Source organism: Lissotriton helveticus, chromosome 3_2 (genome assembly GCF_964261635.1).
Source record: "Lissotriton helveticus chromosome 3_2, aLisHel1.1, whole genome shotgun sequence".
Lineage (NCBI taxonomy): Eukaryota > Metazoa > Chordata > Amphibia > Caudata > Salamandridae > Lissotriton > Lissotriton helveticus.
Window position 1 is genome coordinate 267,606,296 of NC_136062.1, and position 24,772 is coordinate 267,631,067.

General features: G+C 47.6%; 1 protein-coding gene across 8 annotated transcripts in view; it reads right to left on the reverse strand.

The window, feature by feature from the left end:
- SLTM (SAFB like transcription modulator) overlaps positions 1-24,772 on the reverse strand; it is a 340,694-nt gene that overhangs the window by 220,376 nt on the left and 95,546 nt on the right. For all 8 annotated transcript variants that reach the window (XM_078685169.1, XM_078685170.1, XM_078685172.1 and 5 more), the window contains 5 exons: positions 23,995-24,104; positions 5,387-5,536; positions 4,788-5,308; positions 4,548-4,699; positions 3,405-3,493 (listed from right to left, as the gene is read on the reverse strand). In XM_078685169.1, the coding sequence (XP_078541295.1) occupies positions 3,405-3,493; positions 4,548-4,699; positions 4,788-5,308; positions 5,387-5,536; positions 23,995-24,104 (1,022 nt within the window). The remainder of the gene's footprint in view (positions 1-3,404; positions 3,494-4,547; positions 4,700-4,787; positions 5,309-5,386; positions 5,537-23,994; positions 24,105-24,772) is intronic.

Here is a 24,772-nt window from a genome sequence, read left to right on the forward strand (position 1 = left end):
GGTGACCTCGACGTGGAGTTGGAGGTTTCATGACGTCGTGGCGACGACGACCTCCTTAGACGTCATGTCGACGGTGACCCTTCCTGACGTCGCCTCGACGTCAACCTCCTAGACGTCGAATGGTGGGATCTTTAATGCCCTCTCGACGGTGGCACGCCAGCCGGCGGCGATCTGGAAGCAGTCATAGCTCTGGACACTGACCCCCTCGGGGGCGGCGGAGAGTTGTCTAGAAGTCGACGGAAGCCTCGACGTCGACTTGGACATGCAAGCAGCCACAGACTTCGAGCCCGAAGTGTGGCGTCTCGACGCAGACTTACGTGGATGCGGCGGAGACTCTCGACATCGCAACGGTGATCCAGAAGAGCGCCTGGGCCTCTTCGACTGCAGCTTCGACAGAGATCTTCCTTCTTCTTTCTGGGGGCAGGAGTGGCGGAACGTCGCAGTTTTTGGCCCTGCTTGCTTGAAGAAGACGACTTGGGACGCCATGGCCACCCACCCGATGACTTTTGTCTTTCTCCAATATGGCATGAAGTCTGATCCGTTCTCTGTCACAAAGAGTCCGCCTTGAGAACTTCTGACAGTGGTAGCACTGGTCTGGGTTGTCAGTGCCATCTTCTTGTCACAAGGACACTTCCGGCATAAAGCAGGCATTCCGACAGGAAATTTCCATGGAATACCACAAAAAAAACCTAAGTAGAAGCCTTAATAAGCCAGAATGTCGAATTTTCTGAAGAAATTCACTCAAAGTAACAGTTTCAGTCAAAAACTGAAGAGCTCAAGCTCCAGGATCCAAACTTAATGCTGCGGTCCTTTGTCTTCCTCCTGCAACCTCCGGTACCACGCCTGCAGCCTCTTAGCCATCAGGAAAATCTGCATTGAAAAGCATTGGGCGCCTGAAGTCTGATTTGCACCCTGCACCCAGTCGCATCTGTTCTTCTGGTGAGGTATGCTTGGTGCTGCTTTGTGCCACCTCAGCCCCGACCCCCTGTGCTAGTGCCACCTCAGCCCCGACCTCCTGTGCTAGTGCTAACCCCTAAAGCTTAACCCCTGCAACAAATTTACTTACCTGCAAGCAGTGTTGCTCCAGGCACCAATGATCTCCAAGCATTGAGTCGAACTCCAATTTGAACCTCTGCTACCAGATGGTTTGGTACCGCTGGTGGGGCAGTTTTGATACCTACCTGAACCTTGGCCCTTCCCAATGTCGCTCAAAAGACTGAAATTGTAAATTCGATACTCACCTGTTATACCACAAAAAAAATTTCCCCATAGGAACACACTGGACAATGTGAAAAAGTTACTAAGTGTCAATTTTTGAAAGTGAAAAGTTTGAAGTTTTAATTACAAAGACCTGGGTTTTAAAATAAAGTACAAAGTATAATTTTATAAAATTGGTCTGATCTCGTTGAGTCGTGTGTCTTATTTATCATGTATGTGCAATAAATGTCTTACACTCCTCTATATTAGGACTAAGGCTGCTTGCCCACACTACTACTAATAGAGCACTTTGGGTATTGCACTGAGCCCTGTATACTTTTGGGGAACCCCTCGTCTCTGTGAAAGTATCACCACCTAGTGGCAATATATAAAGAGCTAGCTTCCTACTGTACTAAAATGAGGTGCACTATGCGGAGTCCGGGTATCCATTACTAGTGCACAGAAGCTTGCTTTAATAATGCCATGGCACTCAATTTGTGGTTGTGCCGGAGACTGCTCGACCACACAGTCAAAAAACTCAATAAAGAAATCTGACACAAAATTCGATAACCATTTTTAATTTAAATGTATACACCAAGATCTATGAGACTAAGTACTAGTTCCTGATTTTCAGGAAAGATAGCCGTCAGATTTAAGGTATGAGTCTCAAACGTGGTTATGTCCTCCTATGGGAGAAACGTACACTGTATAGGGTCATTGTGTGCATTTACAATTGTCTTGCACTCCACTGTGTTAAGTCTAAGGCTGCTTGGCCACTCTACCCGCTAATAGAACACTTTAGAATTGAATAGCAATCCTCTGTCCATTCCTAAGGAACCCCTGGACTCTTCAAACAGTTAATCAACCTATTGATATACAATATTAAGAGCTAGCTTCCTACAGTACCCATGCCCTGGGTACCATGGCTACCAATTAGTAGGAACTTCTATGGGTGCTAAAGTACTTGCCAATTGGGTTAAAATTCGACTTGGGTTATTGAAAAGCACTGGCTCAGAGATCTGGTTAGCAGGCCTCAGTGCACGGTCAGTCGAACACCAGCATCTAGCAGTTCTAACAGGAGCAGAGTGGGGGCCAGCTGAAACGAAATTCCAATTTTTTACAACAAGTTCTGACCAGCTGTTTGTCCCCTTTGGCCATCCAGAAGAGACCTAGCCCTGCCTAAACATGAAATCGCGCTCTGGCTGGAAGCCTGAATCACCTTCATCATGCAGCTAATCAGAGAGCTATGTTGGCCTATAGGAGTAAGAGGGCTCAACTCACTGGTCAAATTTCATATTGTTTGAAATAAGATGGATGGATGTGCTATTTATGTTGAGGCCTATGCCCATTTTCAATACCTTAATGCTATTTAACATTAGCACTCAAAGGATGGTGCAAACCTTAATATTTAGTCTGCGTCATGGGGTAAGGCCTGTCCAGTAACATTTTGTTATGATGGCACTTGCAGCCCAGGCATTTACACCTTTGACAAGTTAATTCTGCATCACTATGATGCAAATATTTACATCTCACTTGTAGGTTTAACAGTAAGTTTAATTCTAGCAAAAATGGAGTTTAGCCAAATTATAGACACAGGACCAACTTACTTACACCCATAGCTTTCACATTTTGCGAATCACCACCACAACGGTCTACAGTGCATATTGCTTTTGTAAAAGGTTTCTCAATGAAATGTTACTGATGCTTACTTCGTACTGCCCGGTGAATGCATGAACATTTACAAAACTACCACAATCTTGAAAAAATGTGTTTAAACCAGCAAAAGGTTTTTTATCTGCATGGAGTAGTGAAGGGCTTGAAAAGGTGAAAGCAGCTATAAGTCAATGTTGACTTTGTCAAATATCAAAAAAAGTTGTATTGCTGTCTAAAAACTATGCTTTTAAAGTCAGTCTGAAATGTCTGCTTTAAACTATACAACAATGTTGGGATGCCTACAAAGGGCGAAAAGTACGTAGGTTGTGAAGAGCTGTAATGTTCTGTACTTGGTGAGCAGGAAATGTAGCCTAATGAAAAAGTTAGTGACTAGGTGAATTTATACTGTGTAACCTTGAGCCCTTCACATTTTCGTTCATCCTCAAAAGGCATCCTAACTCTTTGAAAGTGCAGTACAATCCCATTTACTGAACAGCCCATTTTTGTACGCCCCAAATAAAAGTCCAACTGCCTCATGATTTAAAGGAACTAACCCGTTCAAATCGTCGTCTTGTTGGTCTCTTCACAGGCTTCTCTCTTCTTGTTTGGTCTATAATAACCAACTCTTCAGGAGTAAGAGTATCTGGAAAAAAGAAAGGCTCTTAGCTACTTCAAGTAACTGAAATATAGCAGCAGACAAAACTAATAGAATGATTTTTTGTTGGTTCCAGTTGAGAAGTCATTTTTTTCTAACTGGTTTAGAATTTTCTACTGCCACAGGTAGGGTTTAAAAAAGAAATCACCAAAATACTAGCTCATTTCCAAATACATTTGGCCACTACACCCAGGTTCTACATCAGTAGAAGTATATGCTAATAAAGGATGGATGAGTGGTTCCAAAGATGCGACCGCAAGGACCAATATCTGAATCCATTAGGAAGCAGATTCTACAATCAATTAACTGGAGAAAAGATACAGCATGCGTCAGCAACAGGCAAAAAGAATAGTAGACGGTTTGTGCCGGAATGAGCACACTTGGCACACTCATGGAATAGTATTTAAAAAACAAGCCTGATAAAAATCCCCATGCTTCTGCCCTACCAATTTTTATCAAGTTTATTTCGAGTCACATGCCCATTAAACTTGCATGGAACGGTTTACAGTGAATTGAAGATGCTTAATACAGAAATATATTTTGGGGCCAGGCACAATCTTGTATTAAACTCAAACAATTATCCGCTTCTAACTGAAAAGATGGTGATGGGCTAATGCCTGAAATAATCTCACTGTTAATCAATTGCCCTGCCCCTATGACCAACCATTGCTTTTATGCCCACTTTGCATGAGGCAAGTCCTTGTGTGGAGGAGCAATCAACCTTTTTTCTGCCCCAATAACTACCAAGCCACATACATTCTGAACATGATCAAAAGCAACTCTAGCCCATTCCCAGACTTAAGGACGCAACAGTGAAGTGCACCAAAAGTTCTAATTCCAAGCAAGCAGAGGACCCACGTCTGGGCATCATTAAAACTCAGGAAATCTCACTGAGTAAACGAAAGTGATGGTGTAATCTTTGAAGTGATCTCACTCACTTTTAATCACTTGAACTTATCTTATGTTGGGGCACGACGATGTCTAATTTGAATATGGCAAAGACAGAAGTCCATGGTTACTACACCCATTATATTTCACATACTTCTTCGCTTTCTTTCTTCGTTCTTTGACCCTTCAGTAGTAGCACTAGATGTCCCTTCTTTTTGTTCCTTAAGATCAGTTTTCTTTTCTTTGCCTTCTTTTTCAGATTTGTCGGACTTGTTAATTTCCTCTTTTTTGGTTGAAGTTTGATCTCTTGAAAGAAAAACAAAAAAAGTATTAACCTCTAATGCTTTCAATTCACATGAAAACATCCTTGAAATAAATGCACAAGAACAATTACCCATCTGTCTTATCGTTGGGCTTCTTGTCACTGTTAGTAGTCTTCTTGAAAGCCCTGGCAGGCTTCTTTTCAACCTTGTCACCCCCAGCAGCCTTCTTGTCAGCCCTGGCAGGCTTTTTTTCCACCTTGTCCCCTCCGGCAGGCTTCTTGTCAGCCCCTGCAGTTTTCTTTTCCACCTTGTTTCCCCCGGCCACCTTCTTGTCAGCCCCAACAGGCTTCTTTTCCACCTTGTTGCCCCCGGCAGCCTTCTTGTCAGTCCCAGCAGGCTTTTTCTCCACCTTATTGCTCCCGGCAGCCTTCTTGTCAACCCCAGTGGGCTTCTTTTCCACCTTGTCGCCCCCAGCAGCCTTCTGGTCAGCCCCAGGAGACTTCTTTTCCACCTTGTCGCCGGCGGCAGCCTTCTTGTCTCCACCCGCAGCCTTCTTGTCTCCACCCACAGCCTTCTTGTCTCTCACAAATCTGCTTGAACCAACCCTTTCATCAACTTGACTCTTTATATTTCTGAAAGTGTCATTTTTCAACTGTCAAAAGAAAAAAAAAAAGTTATAGAAAGGAAAGACAAAAATCACTCGCACACATTTCTTAAAAAGTAAACTTGCCTTTTCAACTGAAATCTGTTGACCATGCAATTCTGTGTGATGAAGGTGTGAGATGCACCTAGGCACATCTCCACTGGACAACATGGTAACTATTCCGTAACATTTTGCTCCAGGGCTTCGCGCACTTGTAACTATCTTCGCAATAAGAACCTGCAAAAAAAGTTAAAATTAAAATGTTTAGAAACCTGCAGAAAGTGTAAATGTGACAGATGCTTACAGCTATGTAATGCAATACTGAAGCTTAAGCCAACAATGAGCAGATTCCTTGCAAGTTAATCATTGCAAATATCTCCATAGGCTCTGTACATTTTAGGCTCTAGATAACCGCGAACATCTCAAAAAACATTTGAGGCTTTTCTTTTGCGGTTCTATGGTTACTAGCCAGCAACTTGGGAGGGGGCGAAGATGGGAGGGGGCGAAGATGCGAATTAAACTGGTGTTAAACCCCATCAAAATTAGTGTACTGAAATAGGATAACAAAGTTACTCTTTGGTCCCTAGATTCTCCATGGTGAGTGAAGTAGAGCAGAATAGGTTTAATGTAGAACACTGGGTCTTGCCCTTTAGTCTGGTAGGGTACACGCAAAGCGCACAAAGAACTACAGCTCAATTTATTTTTTATACATCATCAAGTTGATGTTGCTATTTGATCATATTAGGACGTGCCTGACTGCAGACATCAAGCATGTAAATGTCAAGTCCTTACTGGCGTGAACCATCAAATAAATAACCAAAACATGCAACCTTAATCTTTATACTTCAAGAACTGCACTATAAGTTTGCATGATGCACACTGAAAAGTCCTTTCCCTCTAGGAGAGAGGCCATGGATGAGTTTTGTATTACTAGTCCATCATTAAACATTGTTCAGTATCAACAGCATGTGGATAGATCTGGTCTAGTCTTTAAAGTTATAAAACACTTGTTTTAGGACAACATTTCTTATCCTTCAAATATAGGGCAATGATACGACCCTGGCAAGTCTAGGCACAGACAAACCGGTCAACCATGTGGAAGCCAATCCAAATAAGATACATCAGGACTTTGTAGACATGACTGTGGCCCCAGGTCTCGACTGCATTTTGCCCATTTAAATGGTTGCAAGAAACTGCAAACAATGTAGGTCATAATTAATAACGTTAACCCAGCTCTGAACTATGGAATAGCTGTGAAGCAAGAATTAAAACAAATGAAAGTTTAGCATTAAAAATACATCTACATATTACTCTTCAGGAATGTGACACCTACTTATTTCAAAAGTCATTTTTATGTAGAGTACCAAAATGAGATACACTCTGCAGAAAGTCCATACGACCGTTATTGGTTTATAGTGCTTTATTTAATAATCGCAAATGCGCTCTTCTATGGTAGTGTTGGCAAGCAGTTTATGTTCAAAGGGTAGTGTTAAGCATTTATTGCACACAATCAAATGACTCAGGTTTTAGAGGATCTTCCTTTCAGTGTCGACCTGGAGACGGGGAAAAAAACAGGAAATCAGGGCTGCTCAGTGCGGACCTTGGATGCTCACGTCCTGCGTCAGCTGGTTTATCTTGGCAGCGTTTGAGTTCAGATTGGACCACAAACAAACCTTGACTGCTGCAAGGTGTCCGGTACCCCAGGTATTGGTCCTGGATGGCTCCTGGCTTCGCCAAACTTGGTGGGGAGATAGATCCCACCTCCTGGAGTACAGCCACTTCCTCCGGAGTGGCTGCTGCGCCAGACAAGTTGGTCAGCAGAACGGTGAGCATGACATTGCGGTGCGGTCGTTGGGATGGGACTTCTCCACTTTAAGAGATGCTGGCTGGTTGAGAAAGTGCTGGCAGCCCTCCAAGGCATTTGAAGGATAAACAGCTGCAGGACTAGACTGGTTGGAATATTGTCGAGAAAGGAACAAGCAGGTTTGGCGCAAAAGTCCAGTTAGTCCACAGTTTGCTTCTTTGGCTCTTTGTCCTTTAGTCAGGCAAATGAGGGGGGCAGTCAGGCATTTAAATACTGAATTTAGGGGCGTTAAGCAGATTGAAGGACAAGTGGCCCATTGGCTAATACCCTTAGGGTCACTGCACTCCCTATGAGGATTTCCTGTAGTGAGTTAGCATAACTGCCCCAGAGTTTCTAATTCCATCAAAATCAAGATAGAGCCCTTTCATGAAGCAATTCAGGCAGCCCACCTTAGGGGCTTGACTAGCCTGGTGGTACAACACCTTGCATAGTTAATTTGCTGCTTGTCCTGGTGCCAAATGGCCCTCAGGGCAGCTGTTGGCATCTTCTAGGTCTGAGGGAAGCCAGGGCTGCATCTCAAAGGTAGCAGGGGATTTGAAGCCCCCGGCCTTTATATGCTAAATCACTAGCCATAATGCTGGAGGTGTGAGCACCTTTCTCCGGAGCAGGCATTGTTTCAGGCCTCATAGTATGGGGCTCATACCTACAGGGTTCAGAAACTGGTATGGTAGGTATTCAGGGGGGAACCTTAAGTGCCCTCTGGGTACATGTTGTAATAAATCCACTTAAAGGTATCAGTATGGATTTATTAAGATAAGGTGTTCAATATCAAAAACACCATAGATTTCAGTAGAGCCATCACATAGCTGGGGAACTAGCAATGAGCAGTACCCAGTAAATATACTTAAGATGGTTTCCCTGTTCACTTGTAGCATCTAGTAATTTAACTAGACAGAACAGGGACTATCTACTCAGGCATATCTGTCTTCATACCTAATATAATGCACCCGGCATATAAGGCCTGCAGTAGGGGGTGACTTACAAATATTGCATGCTGTGTCTGTGGACAGAAGGATTAGTAACTTACCTGTAATCCTAGTTCTCCTCCAGGGGTATCCTCATCTAATTCATAAGCACTAGAACATTCCCGCCCATGCATGGGACCCGCTAGGCTGTTTGTCTCTGGATGCAGCTGCGGCCGTCGAGATTTGGCGCCAGTGCTCCTTTCGTGGACTTAGACAAAACCCAAAGCGGAAGGTGCACTCAAATCAAAGTCAGTAAGGCAGATAAAGTTTTTAGATGGTTATTTCTTCTTTATTCAGTTCAAACAGGTATTTTCATAGAGCACAGGCACAGCCAACGCGTTTCGTTCCCTACGTGCCGTGGGAACTTCATGAGGGCATCAATCGAAATTACAACAAATAGGATGGCTGGAATAGCAAATGGCGACGTTGTGGGAGTTTAAGAAAATGCTAGAAAGGACATCCCACGTGCCAAGGAGTGTAAATCCGTTGCGACGTATCAGGTGGACCCAAATGCGAGCAGAAATATACAGAAAGCTGAATTTGTGAGGATACAATTTAAATTCTAAAACTGCGTGCCCCAAAACCGCTCTATTACAAGCTCGTATCAATGTAAGTGATACGTGAGAAGTAACATCAAAGTATATTAAGAATTAAGCAAGACGTATCAAGGGTCCAAGTGCAATCAATTCCTTGTGTAAGCCAAAGGTACGGCACCTATATTAGGGCACCCAGTACGGAAAAAAACAGCGAGTCGGAGCAGCAACTGCTTTCGTGGACTTAGACTGTTTTTCGAGAGTGACTCAGGCTTTCGAGAGTGTCGGGTTTTAGGGGTCGACGTCTCTCCTACCTCTTTTGTAGTTTTCTTATCGGTCTCTACGACCGTGAAGTCATCTGGTCCCTCTGCGATGTTGTCCTCTTCATCACTGGAGAGGCCCAAGTCACGAAGCGACAGAGGTTGGCCTTTTCCTTGCATGCTGTGGTTGGCTATCCTCTGCATCTCTAATCCAGAGAGTCTTCGGGGTGAAGACAGAGCAGACGTTGCAATCCTTGCTTTCGTGGTCGACTGGCAGGCAGAGGGTGCAAACCGGGTGCTGGTTCTTCTGAACGTACTTGTGGTGCCATTTGCGGCAGAATTTGAGCGGACTCTTGTCCATTCCTGCGCTCAGGGGGGTCCGCTGTGTGCGCATTCTCCGTTGGACGTCGAAGTATTCGAAGACCTCCTCCTTAGTCGTCCTGGCGGTCTTGTTCCTGGATGTATTCTCCAAACTTTCGGTAGATTTCAGCTTTTTCCTTCTTTTCTCCAAAAATTCTGGATCCCCTCGGTGACGATCCAGACCCAACGGCGGAAAAAAGAATCTGAAGATGGCGCCCAAAGGTGGGTGCTTCCGCAGGAAGCGTGCCGACGTCACAGAATTACACCAGAAGGTTGGTCGTGGACGCCCACATGGGCTACGAATTTTTTTTTTTTAAAAGCAAGAAAAGACCACGATTCCACACCCAACACCTAGACCGCGGAATAATGCACAGCATAGTAAATCCAGAAAGATTCACGCAGCAATACTGTTCTGTTACAACAGACGGCAACAGCAGGCAATTTTAGTAAAAAGGTTTCAGAATGCCTAAAGTCGAAATGCCTCCATAGTTTCTCCAGTACCTTAATTTATCAGCCAAGAAATTAAGAGTCCTGCAAGGATCAATTTTATCAACAATCATGTATAATCTATTATACTTTAGCACAGCTGATAAAATCGTTCAACGTCAAACTGCTTACATATGCTGGTGACAGCAAACTACTCCTTAAAGAAGATTACAATCCTGATTGAGAATATCAAGAACTGCCTTAAAGCAGTTGTATGTGTCAGAATAAGTTAAAACTGTGCAGTACTGTACTACTAATAGACCTTTGCGATAATAATGGTTGACGACACTCCAGGTAAGGAGTGTAACGGTCCTTACATGTTAATACCTTGTTACGCCTCTAAATATATTTTGGTGGTTGCCCCCAGATTCTGAAATTAAATTGACAACCTACTAAAAGTCATACAGCAGCGAAGAGAGCAACTTACTTGGAGACTGCCCGTGACTGCGCCCTGCCCGGTACGTTTTTCCAACATCCAAGGACACCCTTGCACCCGAAGTCCCTGGCTTTAGGAGTTCAACCTCTGGTGTGCCCATGTCTCCTAGCATCTATACTTGTCAGCTTTGGGTTTATCGCCCGGCCGGATCATGCAGCCTTCTCTTAAAGACCAATCTCTTCCATTGGTCAACATAGGGAGTCCAACACGGTTGGCACTGCAACCAACCGCTGCTGAGGATGTGCTCCCCGTACTCAACTCCAGAATATTGACCCATGAAACTGCTTTCCTCACCTGTGAGCAGGGCAACATTACTCTATCTCCATTGGTTAATATTGGGCACCCAACTTCTAATTTGACCTCTGCACCTGGCTGCTGCAAAGCCACTGCACTGTTGGAATGGATTTGAACCCTGCCTGGCGTTGACCAAAGTCCCAGAAGACTGACAGTAAATCAAGTACTTGGCTGCAAATCCTGCATTCTGGTTTTACTCCCATGGGTTAACATTGCAAAGCTCGAAAATTGTACCAAGTACTCACTTTTTAAATATAAAGTATTTTGCAACGTCTTACAGTCCTCTGTATAAGGCCAAAGGCTGCTCGCTCACACTACCATAAAAAGAGCACTTTGGGGTAACATTGAGCCCTTTATACTCGGGCGGAACCCTATTTTCGCACAGGCTACAATGGGATCACTCACAAGGCTAAGTCTGTCTTGCGTACGCAAGAGTATCAAAGAGACCAAAAAGTGTTCCGGATATGCAACCTCTACCACCTCCAGAAAACCAGAGAATTATCTCCCGATCCATAGTTTCTATAATCCTATCTACCGCTAATTTCCCTAAAGAATGGTCAATTCCAGTCTTGGGCATTAATTACGGCTAGATATGGCACTAGGTAAATAATGCCTTATATATCCACACTGGCACCCCTCCCCCCCCCCACATCACTTGTGCATGCGTGCATTGAATAATTTTTTTTATGTCACTTGTGTCACTGTTTTTACAATGTTGATTTCAATGTGGAGAATGAATATGCTACTTACCAGTATGCATCTGTTCTTGGCATGTAGGGCTGCTGACATTCATATCTATAGCATAGATCGCCGCCTAGTGTTGGGTCCGGATGATTGCACATTGTTGTCCGGGAAGAGTCTTCGAAGTATCACGAGATAGGTGGCTCCTCCCCTGGACTACAGTGCGCATGGGCATCGACTCCTTCCTCAAAATTATTTTTAGCCATTGTGGCAAAGATGGAGTGTAATAGTGCAAGCGATGGCCATGCCTAAGAGTAAATGCAAGAAAAGTCTGCAGCCGCTACAGGCGCCGGGGAGGAGGGCGGGCGATATGAATGTCAGCAGCCCTACATGCCAAGAACAGATGCATACTGGTAAGTAGCATATTCAGTTCGAGGCATGTGGGCTGCTGAATTCATATCTATAGCATAGAATGAATATGCTACTTACCAGTATGCATCTGTTCTTGGCATGTAGGGCTGCTAATATTCATATCTATTGCATAGATCGCCGCCTAGTGTTGGGTCCGGATGATTGCACATTGTTGTCCTGGAAGAGTCTTCGAAGTATCACGAGATAGGTGGCTCCTCCCCTGGACTACAGTGCGCATGGGCATCGACTCCATCCCCAGATTGTTTTTAGCCATTGTGGCAGAGATGGAGTGAAATAGTGTAAAGGATGTCCATGCTAATGATTGAATGCAAGAGAGTATCTGCAGCTGCTACGGGCACCGGGGAGGAGGGTGGGCGATATGAATGTTAGCAGCCCTACATGCCAAGAACAGATGCATACTGGTAAGTAGCATATTCAGTTCGAGGCATGTGGGCTGCTAAATTCATATCTATTGCATAGAATACATAGCAGTCCCTCCATTAACGGCGGTTGCCTGTGCCAGCTGCAGAAGTCTGAAAAAGTGTCTTGAGAACAGCCTGTCCTACAGCTGCTTGCTGCTTGGAATGCACATCGACACAGTAATGTTTGGTAAATGTGTGCGGTGTAGCCCACGTGGCTGCTCTACAAATGTCTTCCAAAGGAATGTTCCCCAGGAAAGCCATGGAGGCCCCCAACTTGCGTGTGGAGTGCGCCCTTGGGGGTATTGTTAAGGTACGTTTAGCTTTTTGATAACAGATTTGAATGCACTTAACAATCCATCTGGCTATTCCTGCTTTGGAAATAGGGTTGCCTTTGTGCTGTGCTGAGAAGGCAACAAAAAGTTGTTGTGTTTTCCTAAAGTGTTGTGTTCTGTCAATGTAGTACATCAACGCCCTCCTAACGTCCAATGTATGGAGCATTCTTTCCGCTACGGTTTGTGGGTTTTGAAGGAATGCGGGCAGGTCAATAGTTCGGTTGATATGAAACTGTGACACCACCTTCGGAAGGAATTTTGGGTTAGTGCGTAGTACTACCCTGTTTGAATGAATTTGTATGAATGGCTCTTGGATTGTGAGCGCTTGCAGCTCACTAACACGCCTGAGCGATGTAATAGCAATGAGAAAAGCCACTTTCCATGTCAGGAACTGAATTTCGCAGGAGTGCAGTGGCTCAAACGGTGGGCCCATCAGCCTAGTGAGGACCACATTGAGGTTCCACACTGGAGCTGGTGGTGTTCTCGGAGGAATGACTCGTTTCAGTCCCTCCAGGAAGGCTTTAATGGCAGGCACTCTGAAGACAGAGATGTTGCCTGTTCTGGAGATAAGCCGCTATGGCGGATAAGTGTATCCGAATGGAAGCGTACGCTAGATTGCATTTGTAAAGATGTAACAAATAGCAGATGTTAGGAATGGATGCATCTAGCGGGTTGATATTGTTATCTGTACAGTAAATGACAAATCGCTTCCATTTTGCTGCATAGCAAGCTCTGGTAGTGGGCTTCCTTGCCTCCCGTATGATATCCATGCATTCAGGAGGCAGGTTGAGGTAGCCAAACTCTAGGACCTCAGGAGCCAGATCTCCAGGTTGAGCTGTTGCGGATCTGGATGCTGAATGTCGCCATGGTTCTGCGTCAAGAGGCTTGGAGATAGATGCAGCCTCTGATGCGGTACCACGGAAAGTTCTAGAAACGTGGTGTACCATGGTTGGCGTGCCCACGTTGGAGCAACCAGGATGAGTGTCATCGAGTGTTGCTTTAGCTTTCTTGCCACCAGCGGGATGAGAGGCGCTGGGGGAAACGCGTACGCAAATCTGCCTGACCAGTTCATCCATATCGCATTCCCCTGCGATTCCGGGTGAGGGAACCTGGCGGCAAAGCTTTGGCATTTTGCGTTTTCCCTTGTGGCAAAGAGGTCTATCTCCGGATGACCCCACCGTTGGAAGTACGGGTGGAGTACTGATAGATGTATCTCCCACTCGTGCATTTGATGGCTGTACCTGCTGAGCAGATCCGCCATCTGATTGTCCTTGCCTGGGAGGTGTTCCGCCATGAGGAAGATGTTCCTCTGAATGGCCCACTTCCACATGCTCTGAGCCAGATGAGACAGCTCAGCTGTGGAGTGTGAGTACCTCCCTGCTTCTGGATGTAGTACATGGCTGTCATGTTGTCCGTCCGGATCAACACGACCTTGTTGCACAGATGTACTTTGAAGGACTTGAGCGCCATGAAGATTGCCATCAATTCTAGGTAGTTGATGTGCAACCTCTGTTGCTGCGTTGACCACAGTCCCTGCACCGTGTAGTGGAGCACATGAGCTCCCCACCCTTGGAGAGATGCGTCCGTTGTTAGGGTAATATGTGGCACAGGCTCCTGGAACGGTCGTTCCTTGCAATGGTTGTGTGGAGTCCACCAATGCAGAGAGTTGTATGCCCGACCGGTCACCAACACTAGGTCTGTCAGTTGTCCCTGAGCCTGTGTCCACTGATTTGCCAAGCATTCTTGGAGCGGGCACATGTGCAACCTTGCGTGCGGGACTATGAAGATGCAGGAGGCCATCATGCCTATTAACTGCATGAACACTCTCGCTGGTAGTGAGTGTTGCGGCCTGAACTTCTGGATCAGCGACTGGATGTTGTCGATCCTGACCGGGTTTGGCTGAGCCATAGCGGTCAGGGTATTTATTGTCGCGCCCAGGTACTGCCGCACATGGGCTGGTTGAAGGTGCGACTTTGGGTAGTTTAGCGAGAACCCCAGACTGTGAAGGAGGCGAATGGTGTGGGACATGTCTGCGGCGCACTATTGTTCTGACTTTGCTTGAACGAGCCAGTCGTCTAGGTAAGGGTAGACATGTATGTTCTGCCTCCTGAGGTGTTGCCGCAACTGTCGCCAGACACTTTGTAAACACCCTGGGGGCAGTGGTTACTCCGAAGGGTAGGACTTTGAACTGATAGTGCCTGTTTTGGATGGTGAACCGGAGGTATTTTTTGTGGGATGGGTGGAGTGGTATGTGAAAATAAGCCTCCTTGAGGTCCAAGGTTGCTAGGAAGTCCCCTTGGTTCAGCAGGGGAAGAATCTGCTGCAGTGTAAGCATGTGAAAGTGTTCTGACAGGATATACAGGTTGAGGGGGCGTAGATCCAGAATGGGTCTGAGGGATCCGTCCTTCTTTGGGATAAGGAAGTACAGGGAATAGACCCCTGTGCCTTCCTCCTCCACTGGCACGAGCTCGATTGCGCCTTTTTGCAGCATTACCACTACTTCCTGCTGCAATAAGTGCAAGTGCTCTGCTGACATAGGACGTTGTTTTGGGGGAATGTTGGGTGGAGTGGATGTTAACTCCAAACAATAACCGTACTGGATAAGCGGTCTTACCCACCTGTCTGTGGTGATGGATGTCCAGACTGGCAGGAACTGCTGGAGTCTCCCCCCGACAGGTGTTGTATGGTCGGGGGGCAGTGACAGTCACTGTTTGTTGGTGGCAGAGGAACGGGAGTTGTTGTTTCCTCTGCCTCTGCCCTTGGCACTATTACCTCTGTAACCCCCTCTACCCTGCTTGGGGTAGGAGGATTGTGCGCCACCCTTTGTGAATTGTGTCTGTTGACCCAAGTGTCCTCTGGTAACACCACGTGCACCTGAGCGACGAAAAGTGCTCCCCCTGAATTGTTGAGACTGAAGCGCCCCCATGGACTTAGCTGTCTCATTGTCCTTTTTAATTTTCTCGAGGGTGGTGTCAACATCTGGGCCAAACAGTCTGTCAAGATTAACGGGCTGGTTGAGTATTATTGTCTGAATGTCAGGTTTAAACCCAGATATGCGAAGCCACGCTTGTCACCTTAACATGACGCTAGTGTTAATCGCCCTAGCCGCTGTATCAGCCACATCAAGTGCACACTTTATTGCAGCGTTTCAGATGAGCTTTCCCTCTTGTATGAGCATTTCGGCTCCCTCCTTAAACTGATCAGGTAGGTGTTGAAGGAGCTGTTCTAGGGTGTCATAATGCGCCCTATCATATCGTGCCAATAGTGCCTGTGTGTTTGATATACGCCAGATATTGGCAGCCTGCGCAGCCACCCTTTAGCCCGATGCCTCAAGCACTTTCGACTCCTTGTCTGGGGGAGGAGCTTCACCCGTTGTTTGGGAGTTCGCCCTCTTTCGGGCATTGGCGACGACCAACGAGTCCAGAGGCAACTGTCCCCGAATATATGCAGGGTCCCCAGGTGCTGGTCTGTATTTTTTTCCGATACGTGGGTTCACCACTCTCGCCCTGGTCTGTTCCTTAAAGATCTCTGGGGCATGCTTAAGGACACCTTTCAGCATAGGAAGTATCTTAACTGTTCTTTCTGAGACAGAGAAAGTGTCAAACAAGAAATCTTCTTCCACTGGGTCAGCATGCATGTCCACATCATGATTTGCAGCTGCCCGCTCTATTAAGGCATTGAATGCCGCAGAATCTTCAGTTGGGGATGTACGTGCACCAAAAACCTGTGGGTCCTGTACCCCCTGATGTCCTCCCTGGTCACCAGTGTCGTCATATGACTCCTGTTGTACATCAGGGTCATTGTTGTCTGGGAAATTGTACTGGTCATCCTGGTTATCATCCTCTCCCCCTGACTGGTTGGGGGAAGGTGACGGACTCCCCCTTGGTGTAGGTTGAATAGGTTCCACAAGGGCAGGAATGTCATGTGCTGGCCTTTTCTTTTTTAGTGGAATGACATAGGATTGCAATGGTTGGGAAGTGATCTTTCTTTTATAGAGGGTCAATTTCCCCGTTTCTGCATCGATGTAATGCTCAGATTGTTCTTCTGAGGCTTGATGTCGATCCAATCGGCCACTTTGCGTCGAAGGTTCTGACGTTTCAGATCTCGTCGGCCCCGATTTGGGTGCAAATGCCTTCGGTGCCACCTTCGGCGGCAGTGTGTACAGAAGCTTGGTGGAAGTCTTGGCAGGTGCGTCCAGTTGTTTGACCCGACGGCGTAAGAGTCGTCGACGCGGAAGCCTTCTCCCGAATACGTTTGAGGGAGTCAGCGACCTGCTTTGGGAAGGAAGCGGAGGGTTTGGTAACCGATGCTTCTTGTCTGGCACCATCGGAGGCCTTTGGCGTTGAAGCGGAGGCCGCCGACGAATCTTTGGTAGCGACGGTCCGTGCTTCCGGTACAGGCTTAGGCGCCGATGCCGTTGCTTTAGATGTTTTGTCTTTGTGCCGATGCGTAGTGCCTCCGGACTCTGTCGAGGGCCTGTGCAGACTTTGGAGCGACGGCTTTAGTGGATATTGCCGGTGTAATCGTGCCCGACCCATGATGGACGACCGTCTTCGAGGACATGTCCTTGGGCACCTTCTGCGGCGCCGTTGACTCAACAGCCTTTTTCGACTTCAGATGGCCCGAGGGCGACGGAGTCTATGGTGGAGCAGGTTTTGTGATTTTTGATGGGACGTCGGCCATTTTAGGCATTGTCAAAGCCGTAGGTTTCGGTTTCGATGGGACGTCGGCCATCTTAGGTGTTGTCGATTCCGAAGGTTTCGGTTTCGATACGCGCAATGGCGTCTCCGCTGTTGTGGGCGGGGCCGGGGATAGCGGGGCAGGGTCGTGGGTAAGGCCGAGTGGCGATCCCGTGACCTGAGCCTGAATCATGTAACTTTTGGGGCATAGCTCTTCCTCCGAGCTATCTTCCGCGGCCCCATAAACTTCTTTGTCGTCCCCTACCTCCTCGACGTATTCAAGGTCTTGGCCCAGTCCTTCGACATCTTCCTCGGGATCGGCCTCGACCTCCGTCGACGGTGGTGAAATCTGAAGATGATGGCTGCGGCCTTCTTCTGCGGGGTCGTCGAATATGTCGTCGAGTGCCGGAGCTGCTCGCCGGGCCTCGAGGCGCGCCGAAGCTTGAGCGTTTTCTTGGACCTGAATTTTGAGCAGGCCATGCAGTTGTCCTCGTTGTGGTCCGGCGAGAGGCATCTGTTACAGACTGGATGCACGTCGATATGTGGGTACTTGGACCCACAGACGGGGCAGAACTTGAACGGACTCCGTTCCATTTTAAGATCGTCGGGGTCTTGCTGCGATGAGAGGGCCTCGATGTCCGAAGAGTTACTCGACTCCACAGAATTCCGACTCGAAGAGTGGGATGATGCTCGAGACCGCACGCTAACAATACCGACGCAGGTAACGAAGGCCTTTTGGAACAGCCTGCCCTACAACTGCCTGGAGTGCACATCTACACAGTAATGTTTAGTAAAGGTATGTGGTGTAGACCATGTGGCTGCTCTACAAATATCTTCCAAAGGGATATTACCAAGGAAAGCCATAGAGGCCCCCAACTTGCGGGTGGAGTGGGCTCCAAACAATAGCCGAACTGGATAAGTTTCCTGACCCACCTGTCTGTGGTGATGGATTTCCAGACTGGCAGGAACCGCTGGAGTCTCCCCCGACAGGTGTTGGATGGTCGGGGGGCAGTGACAGGGAGTCACTGTTTGCTGGTGGCAGAGGAACGGGAGTTGTTGTTGCCTCTGCCTCTACCCATGGCGCTGTTGCCCCGGTATCCTCCTCTACTCTGCTTGGTGTACGAGGATTGCGCCCCACCTTTATTGAACTGTGTCTGCTGTGATATCTGGCCTCTGGTAACACCTCGATTGCCTGAGCGACGAAAAGTGTTCCCTCTAAACTGTTGGGACTGGAGAGCTCCCATGGATCTTTCTTTATTTTTTACAGGGTGGTATCCACCTCTGGACCAAATAACCTGTCAGGGTTCACTGGCTGGTTGAGGATGGTCGTTTGGATTTCTGGTTTAAAACCTGAGATTCTGAGCCATGCTTGCCGTCTGAGCATTACACTGGTATTAATCGCTCTGGCTGCAGTGTCCGCAACGTCTAGTGCGCACTTAATGGAAGCGTTAGAGATAAACTTCCCTTCCTGGATAAGCATCTCCCCTGCCTCTTTATATTGGTCTGGTAGATGCTGCAACAGGGTCTCAATTGAGTCGTGTGCCCCCTTTAGCACAGGAAGAGTTTTGACAGTTTTTTCAGCAGTTGAGAAAGTGTCAAAGAGGAAGTCCACGTCCACATGGTCAGCATGTAGTTCCACGCCGTGGTTATTGGCTGCCCTTTCAATTAAGGCATTAAATGCCGCAGAATCCTCGGTGGGAGAGGTGTTAACATTGTACACCTGAGGGTCATGGACGGTGTGCTGATCCCCTTGGTCACCTGCCCCTATCCAGGAGTCCTGTTCATCAGGCTCTGTGTTGGCTGGAAAATTGTATTCCTCGTCCTGCTCCCCTGCATCCTCTCCATCAGAGTAAGTGGGTGAGGGTGTTGCAAGTCCAGTAGGAAGTATGGGTTCGACCAAGACTTGGGTTTCTGGAGCAGGCCTTTTGCGCTTCATAGGAATAGTATACGAGTCCAAGGGCTGCGATGCCGTGATTTTCCTCTTGTAAAGCAGGAGCTTTCCGGTGTCGGCATCGATGAAATGCTCCGACTGCTCCTCCATTAAGGGTGGTCGATGCGTCAAACTCCCAGCCGGGTGAGATGGCTTCGATACCAGAGTCCTTGGGCACCGACCGAGGTGCGAAGGCTTTTGGCGCCACTTTTGGCGGCAACGTTAAGAGTATCGTCGCTGAAGTCTTTGGCGTTGGTACAGCATGCCTAGGGGTGGAAGGCGTTTTCGGTTCCGACGCTGAAGCTTTGTCCCTAATTCGCTTGAGGGAGTCAGAGACTTGCTTCGTAAAGGAAGCGGACGGTTTCGTCGACCCGACAGTCGACCTCTGACCACCCCCAGGGGAAGACCCGAGCGTCGATGACTTCGGCTTCTCTGAGCGGGGCGTAGGAGCATCCTCCTTAGGTGCGCCACGATCCTTGTCTTTGGCCGCAGACGCGGACTGCTTCGGATCGGCGGCCTTGACTACCGGCGTCGGGGTTCTGGTCTTCGGCTCGACGCCCTTGCCTGATGTCGGCTCGACGACAGCCTTCTTGGACTTCGGCTCGACGGTCTTACTCGACTCAGATTCGGCGGCCTTCTTTGGCTTCGGCTCAACGACCTTGACCACTTTTGGCACCTTGACCGGGTCGACAGCTTTCTTTGGCGTCGACCGCTTCGACCCCTCGGAAGACAATGGCATCAATGGGGGAGCAGACTTCTTCGGTTTCGATGGCGCCTCGGCCATTTTTGCCTTAGTCGACACCGATGGTTTCAGTTTCGGTTTCGTTTCACAATGGCGGCTCCGCCGATGTGTGCGGGGCCGTGGATGCTGGTATAAGGTCTTGGGTAAGGCCGCGTGGCGATCCCTCGACCTGAGCCTTTGTAAATGTTCGAACGGGGCATAGCTCTTCCTCTGAGCTATCTTCCATGGCCCCATAGGCCTCATAGTCGTCCCCTACCTCATCGACGACTTCTTCTACATCGAAGCCTTCGACATCCGCGTCGTATTCGCATTCGATGTCCACCGTTGGAGGTGAAATCTGCAGTCGAACCTCTTGTTCGTCCGCTTCTTCGTCGTCGAAGATGTCCACCGGTGCTGGGGCCGACTGCTGGGCCACCATGCGCGCCACGTGCCGAAGCCGAAGAGTCTTCGTGGAACAAAACTTTGAACAAGCCATACAGCTGGCTTCATTGTGGTCCGGCGACAGGCACTTGTTGCACACCGGGTGGACGTCGATGTGTGGGTACTTCGATCCACACACGGGACACTTCTTGAACGGGCTCCGTTCCATGTTGCGTTGTCGAGGGTCTTTGTGAGAAGTTGGCCTGATATGCAGTGCTCACTATTCTAGTGATCACTATGTATCAGTCCAAACAACCCTTATTGATGATTGGTTGTAAGTCAACCTTATAGACCAGCTATCCTAGTAGCATGGATACGAGCAGTCTAAGGCTAAGACTCTAGAGGGCGTGTTAAGCCAGCTGTTTTACCATCACATTACCCCTTGAACACCCAGTGAAAGGACACCACACAAGTGGTTATGAAAATAAAGTGTATTTATTTATAACAAGTCTACCCTGAACTCTTTATGAGTCAGGGAGCTAAGCACACAACAAAACTCTTACGAAAATACTTTAAGTCGCACAATTTACACAAATGCCCTAGGGGCACGAAAAACCATATACTACAAAAGTGGAATGCGAATTACTAGCAGGTAAGTAACGATTCTCAGAGGCTTTTGAAACGCTAGGCCTACAATACTGAACACTCAGGTTAGGAGTAGGAGGCCTAGGGACGCCACGTGCAGAGTGGGAACTCTCACGCGTAAGGCGGGAAAAAGTCTATGGAAGCTAGAATTCACAAAGTTACTGTTCTCCGGCGAACACGACTAGCTGGGACGAAAACGGGAGTGGATCCGAACACTTGGAGTGTTGGACTATGCTGAGGCACCGGAGTGCTGGATTTACCTAGCCCAGGGGCTGCGGCTGCATAGGGTTCAAGTTGCGTCGGAAACCCACGTTGACGGACCAGGAGCCCGAAGAAGAAGTTGCTGGCAGGCGGCCAGTGAAGAAAAGTTCGAAGAGATCCAAGCCTGGATCAGGGAAGAAGAAAACCTGAAAGCAGAGGGGACCAAGTTCTGAATCACTAGCCAGTGATTAAGTGGGCACCAGGATGGCACCGGGCGAAGTCACCGCAGTCAGGTGAGTGGGCGCTGCTGGGCTCTGCAGTCTCTCGGACCAGGAGGTGTGGTCGGCGACCAGGATGGAGGTGCGAGCTGTCCCACGAAGGTTCTTGCTGTCGACGTCGCTGGACCCAGGATTGGGCAACAAGTCTTGGCAAATGCAAGGCCCACGCGGTGGACCTAAAATGGCGTCTTGAGTGGACCAGGAGGGTCCAGGGTGCTCCTCTTTTGGAGGGGAGCACGGGCTAGTCTGGAGCAACCAGACCAGCAGTGTTAGTTGTCGTGGAGCGTCGTGAGGGGGCCACTAGCCAACGGGCAAGCGACCTGGACAACGCGGTGAGCAGCAAAAAGCAGAAGGGCCCCACGCCGATCTCGTGGATGCAGGGGGGCTGGACTTCGGTGCTGGAGCTGCTCAGGGTCGGGGCTTCTCTTACCCCAAGGCACTCAGTCGAGGGTCACTCGGGCGTCGTGCTGGACAAGCGTCGTGCAGTTCTGAAGATGGCCGGTCCCTCGAGGTCTCGTCACACCCACGGATCACAGCTGGGCTGATGATGTAGGTTGAGGTCAGAGGTGCCAGGGAAGCCGGTTCTCGTCGTGCTGGAGCAGTCTTGATCCGAAGGAGAGACTGGCAACAACCCGCGATGCTTGGTTGGTGCCTGCTGCTGCAGGGTGACTACTCCTTAGTCACAAGGGAGAAATCTTAGGAAGAGTCTTGAGTTCCTTCTTGAAGAAAGTAGTTTCAGGATTCAAAGATGATCTGATTTGGAAGGGGGCCAGTTCCTACCTTTATCCTGCAAAAAGGGGCTGGCACGCGACTAAGTCCTGCCCTATGGGTGGGACCAGGAGGGGGGTGGTTACACCCCTCTCCCTTGGCGGGCTTTCTCCAGCCCAGGGTCTGGTGTGCCCCTGGAACTGGTTCAAGCCGGCCTATGCACAGTGAGCACCGGGGTGCCACTTGCAGTCACCTTCCTCTAAAGCCCTGCCTACCTAGAATACACAAAACCCTGTCTGGGACGGTGCTGGCACCGCCCCTGGCAGGAAACCCTTTGTCCTTGCCTCCTGCTCTGGGAGGACTCCCAGCAGCAGGAGGGCAGACTTGTGTCTCGGTGGCAGCATCCATTTTGTGGAGCTAAGGCTCTGTTTGACTTTAACCGGGGTTATAGGTTACATACATGTCGTGTCCCTCGAGAAGGGTGGAATGCTAACCCCGTCGCGAGAATTGGCGAGGGGTTAGTATATCAATTCGTATGACACCTTACTCAACATGTTTTGATAAAGCGATACTAGAGTTGGCATATAACCGCGAGGATTATAATGCACTTAAGGGTATATGGTATGCGATATCATGGAAACGGCTAAGGGATAGATCCCGAAAGCCGCAGACAGGCTCAGCTCATGCCAGAGCACTATCTCACACGATTCCAAGCACTCTGCCTTCAGGATTGTCAAGGCCTGCCATAGGAGTGACTGATAGGAGATCTGTGTGCCCATTTTAGGGTTAGATATAGGTATACTATATCTAAAGCAAAGGGTGATTACACCACCTTGCCCCAGCTGGCGTGCAGCCAGTTGTGTCAGATTTGGATGGCCAGCCAGGGGTGGCATAATACATGCTGCAGCCCCTGGTAGGCCCTGGGTACACCTATGCCCTGGGTACCTAAGGTACACTGTACAGGGACTGATAAGGTGACTCAGTATCCAATTAGATATGTACCTAAGGTACATGGAATCCATTTTACAGAGAGCAGTAGGCCTGGGGCCCTGAATAGCAGGGTCCCAGGTCAACTAAGTCAGAAAACCAGCAAAACACCAGGCAAAAAGTTGGGGGCAACCATAGTCAGGGATCTACCTTCCTACAGTCTTGCTGCGTCAACTGGGCCTCGATCACCGACTCTCTGGAAATCCAACTCGGGAACTGAGTCGGAATAGGACCGGGGCACCGAACGCAAACAATACCGAATAGAAAAAGGTCTTTGGGCCTCGAAAAAGTTTAAGTTGATTCCGAACTGGAGATAACGAAATTACATCCGAACCCAATGGCGGAAAAAAACAATCTGAGGATGGAGTCTATGCCCATGCGCACTGTAGTCCAGGGGAGGAGCCACCTATCTCGTGATACTTCGAAGACTCTTCCAGGACAACAATGTGCAATCATCCGGACCCAACACTAGGCGGCGATCTATGCTATAGATATGAATTCAGCAGCCCACATGCCTCGAACTTGTTATACTGAGCAAATGCATAATACCACCGTAATGAAAACCGAGAACGTTGTGGCTAGCAATACTACTTTTCCTACTACTGCTATATATTTGTTTTTCTCCAGGGAGTGTAACTGGTCTGACCCAGCGTCTCATGGTCTTTTCCGAAGTAAACCTGTACCGCGGTCCAGCGAAGAAGTGGCCGTAATGCTGGGGATGCAGTTGAAGATGCAGAGAATGCTTTAGAGATTGGTTGAGTTTTCCAAGTAATGACATCGAAATAGAAACCTGCAGTAGAAAACCTTCATATGTTAGCCCCAAAAGGAGTGGTGTTTGAATGTTAGTTTCATGCTGGTTGAAATCAGTTTTTTCACTTTGTGATATTTTTTGGTTATTATTGTGGCAGTGTGTAAAGCCGTTCAGGTCAGAATTAATGTTCAAAGTTTACCATGGCACTCTCCGGCCCGCAAATGGGAATTACTTAACCATGTGAATATATTAAAGACACAAATTTAACCACAAAGAATCTCATTTTGTGCTCTAGAACAAACTAAAAAAAAAACAGGACGTTACTTGGCCAAGAAACATTTTTAAACTTTAAAGTACAACAAAAAGTTACCTTGCCATATTTCGCAAAGAGAGTTTTGAGATCAGCCGCTTTAGTGTTTTTAGATAGTCCACTGACCCAAAGGTTTTTGGTAGAGAGTCCACTTGAACCAAGCACACTTCCTGAAATAACAAGTTTACCACATTAATGATTTAGCAAAATAAAGGCTCACAGCATGTGCTAGAAAGGTGAACAGTCCGTATTAACAAGCAGACACGTACAACTGACAGCTTAAGTAGTTAATATATCAAGGTCTCCAAGTAATCTGTATGCAACATGCGGCCACTGGAGCAGTGACAAAGCACCAAAACAAGCACAAATAGTTTAATTAAAAGAAAAATTAGAATAAGAGTACAACTCCGGTATTACAAGTAAGACGCGCCATAAAAACAGGTTAATATTGGAACATATTACAAGTTTTAAAGAAATATGAGAAGTAAACTGCAAAGATGGCAAATTTCGTACAGGTGCATTTAATGGTAATCATACCCGCAAAAGGAAAGCCTGGATGGGGATAGAAACAAACGTAAAAAGAGTACCCCCATTAGACTTTTAAAAGTTTACTCTTGCATTATTTAATGTATTCAAGCAAAATTAGGTTTGATAACTCAGCATGATATAAGGCAAAGTTACTAACCAATAACGAGCTCATCACATGCAACATTTACATTTTTAAATAGTATTCATGGGAGAGAAGTTCTCAATTTAAATGTCTAAAGGCAGCAGTCACTTTAGTGGTACAAAGTAAGAAAACTAATGTAAAATTAAATTTTTTAGATGAAAATGGTGT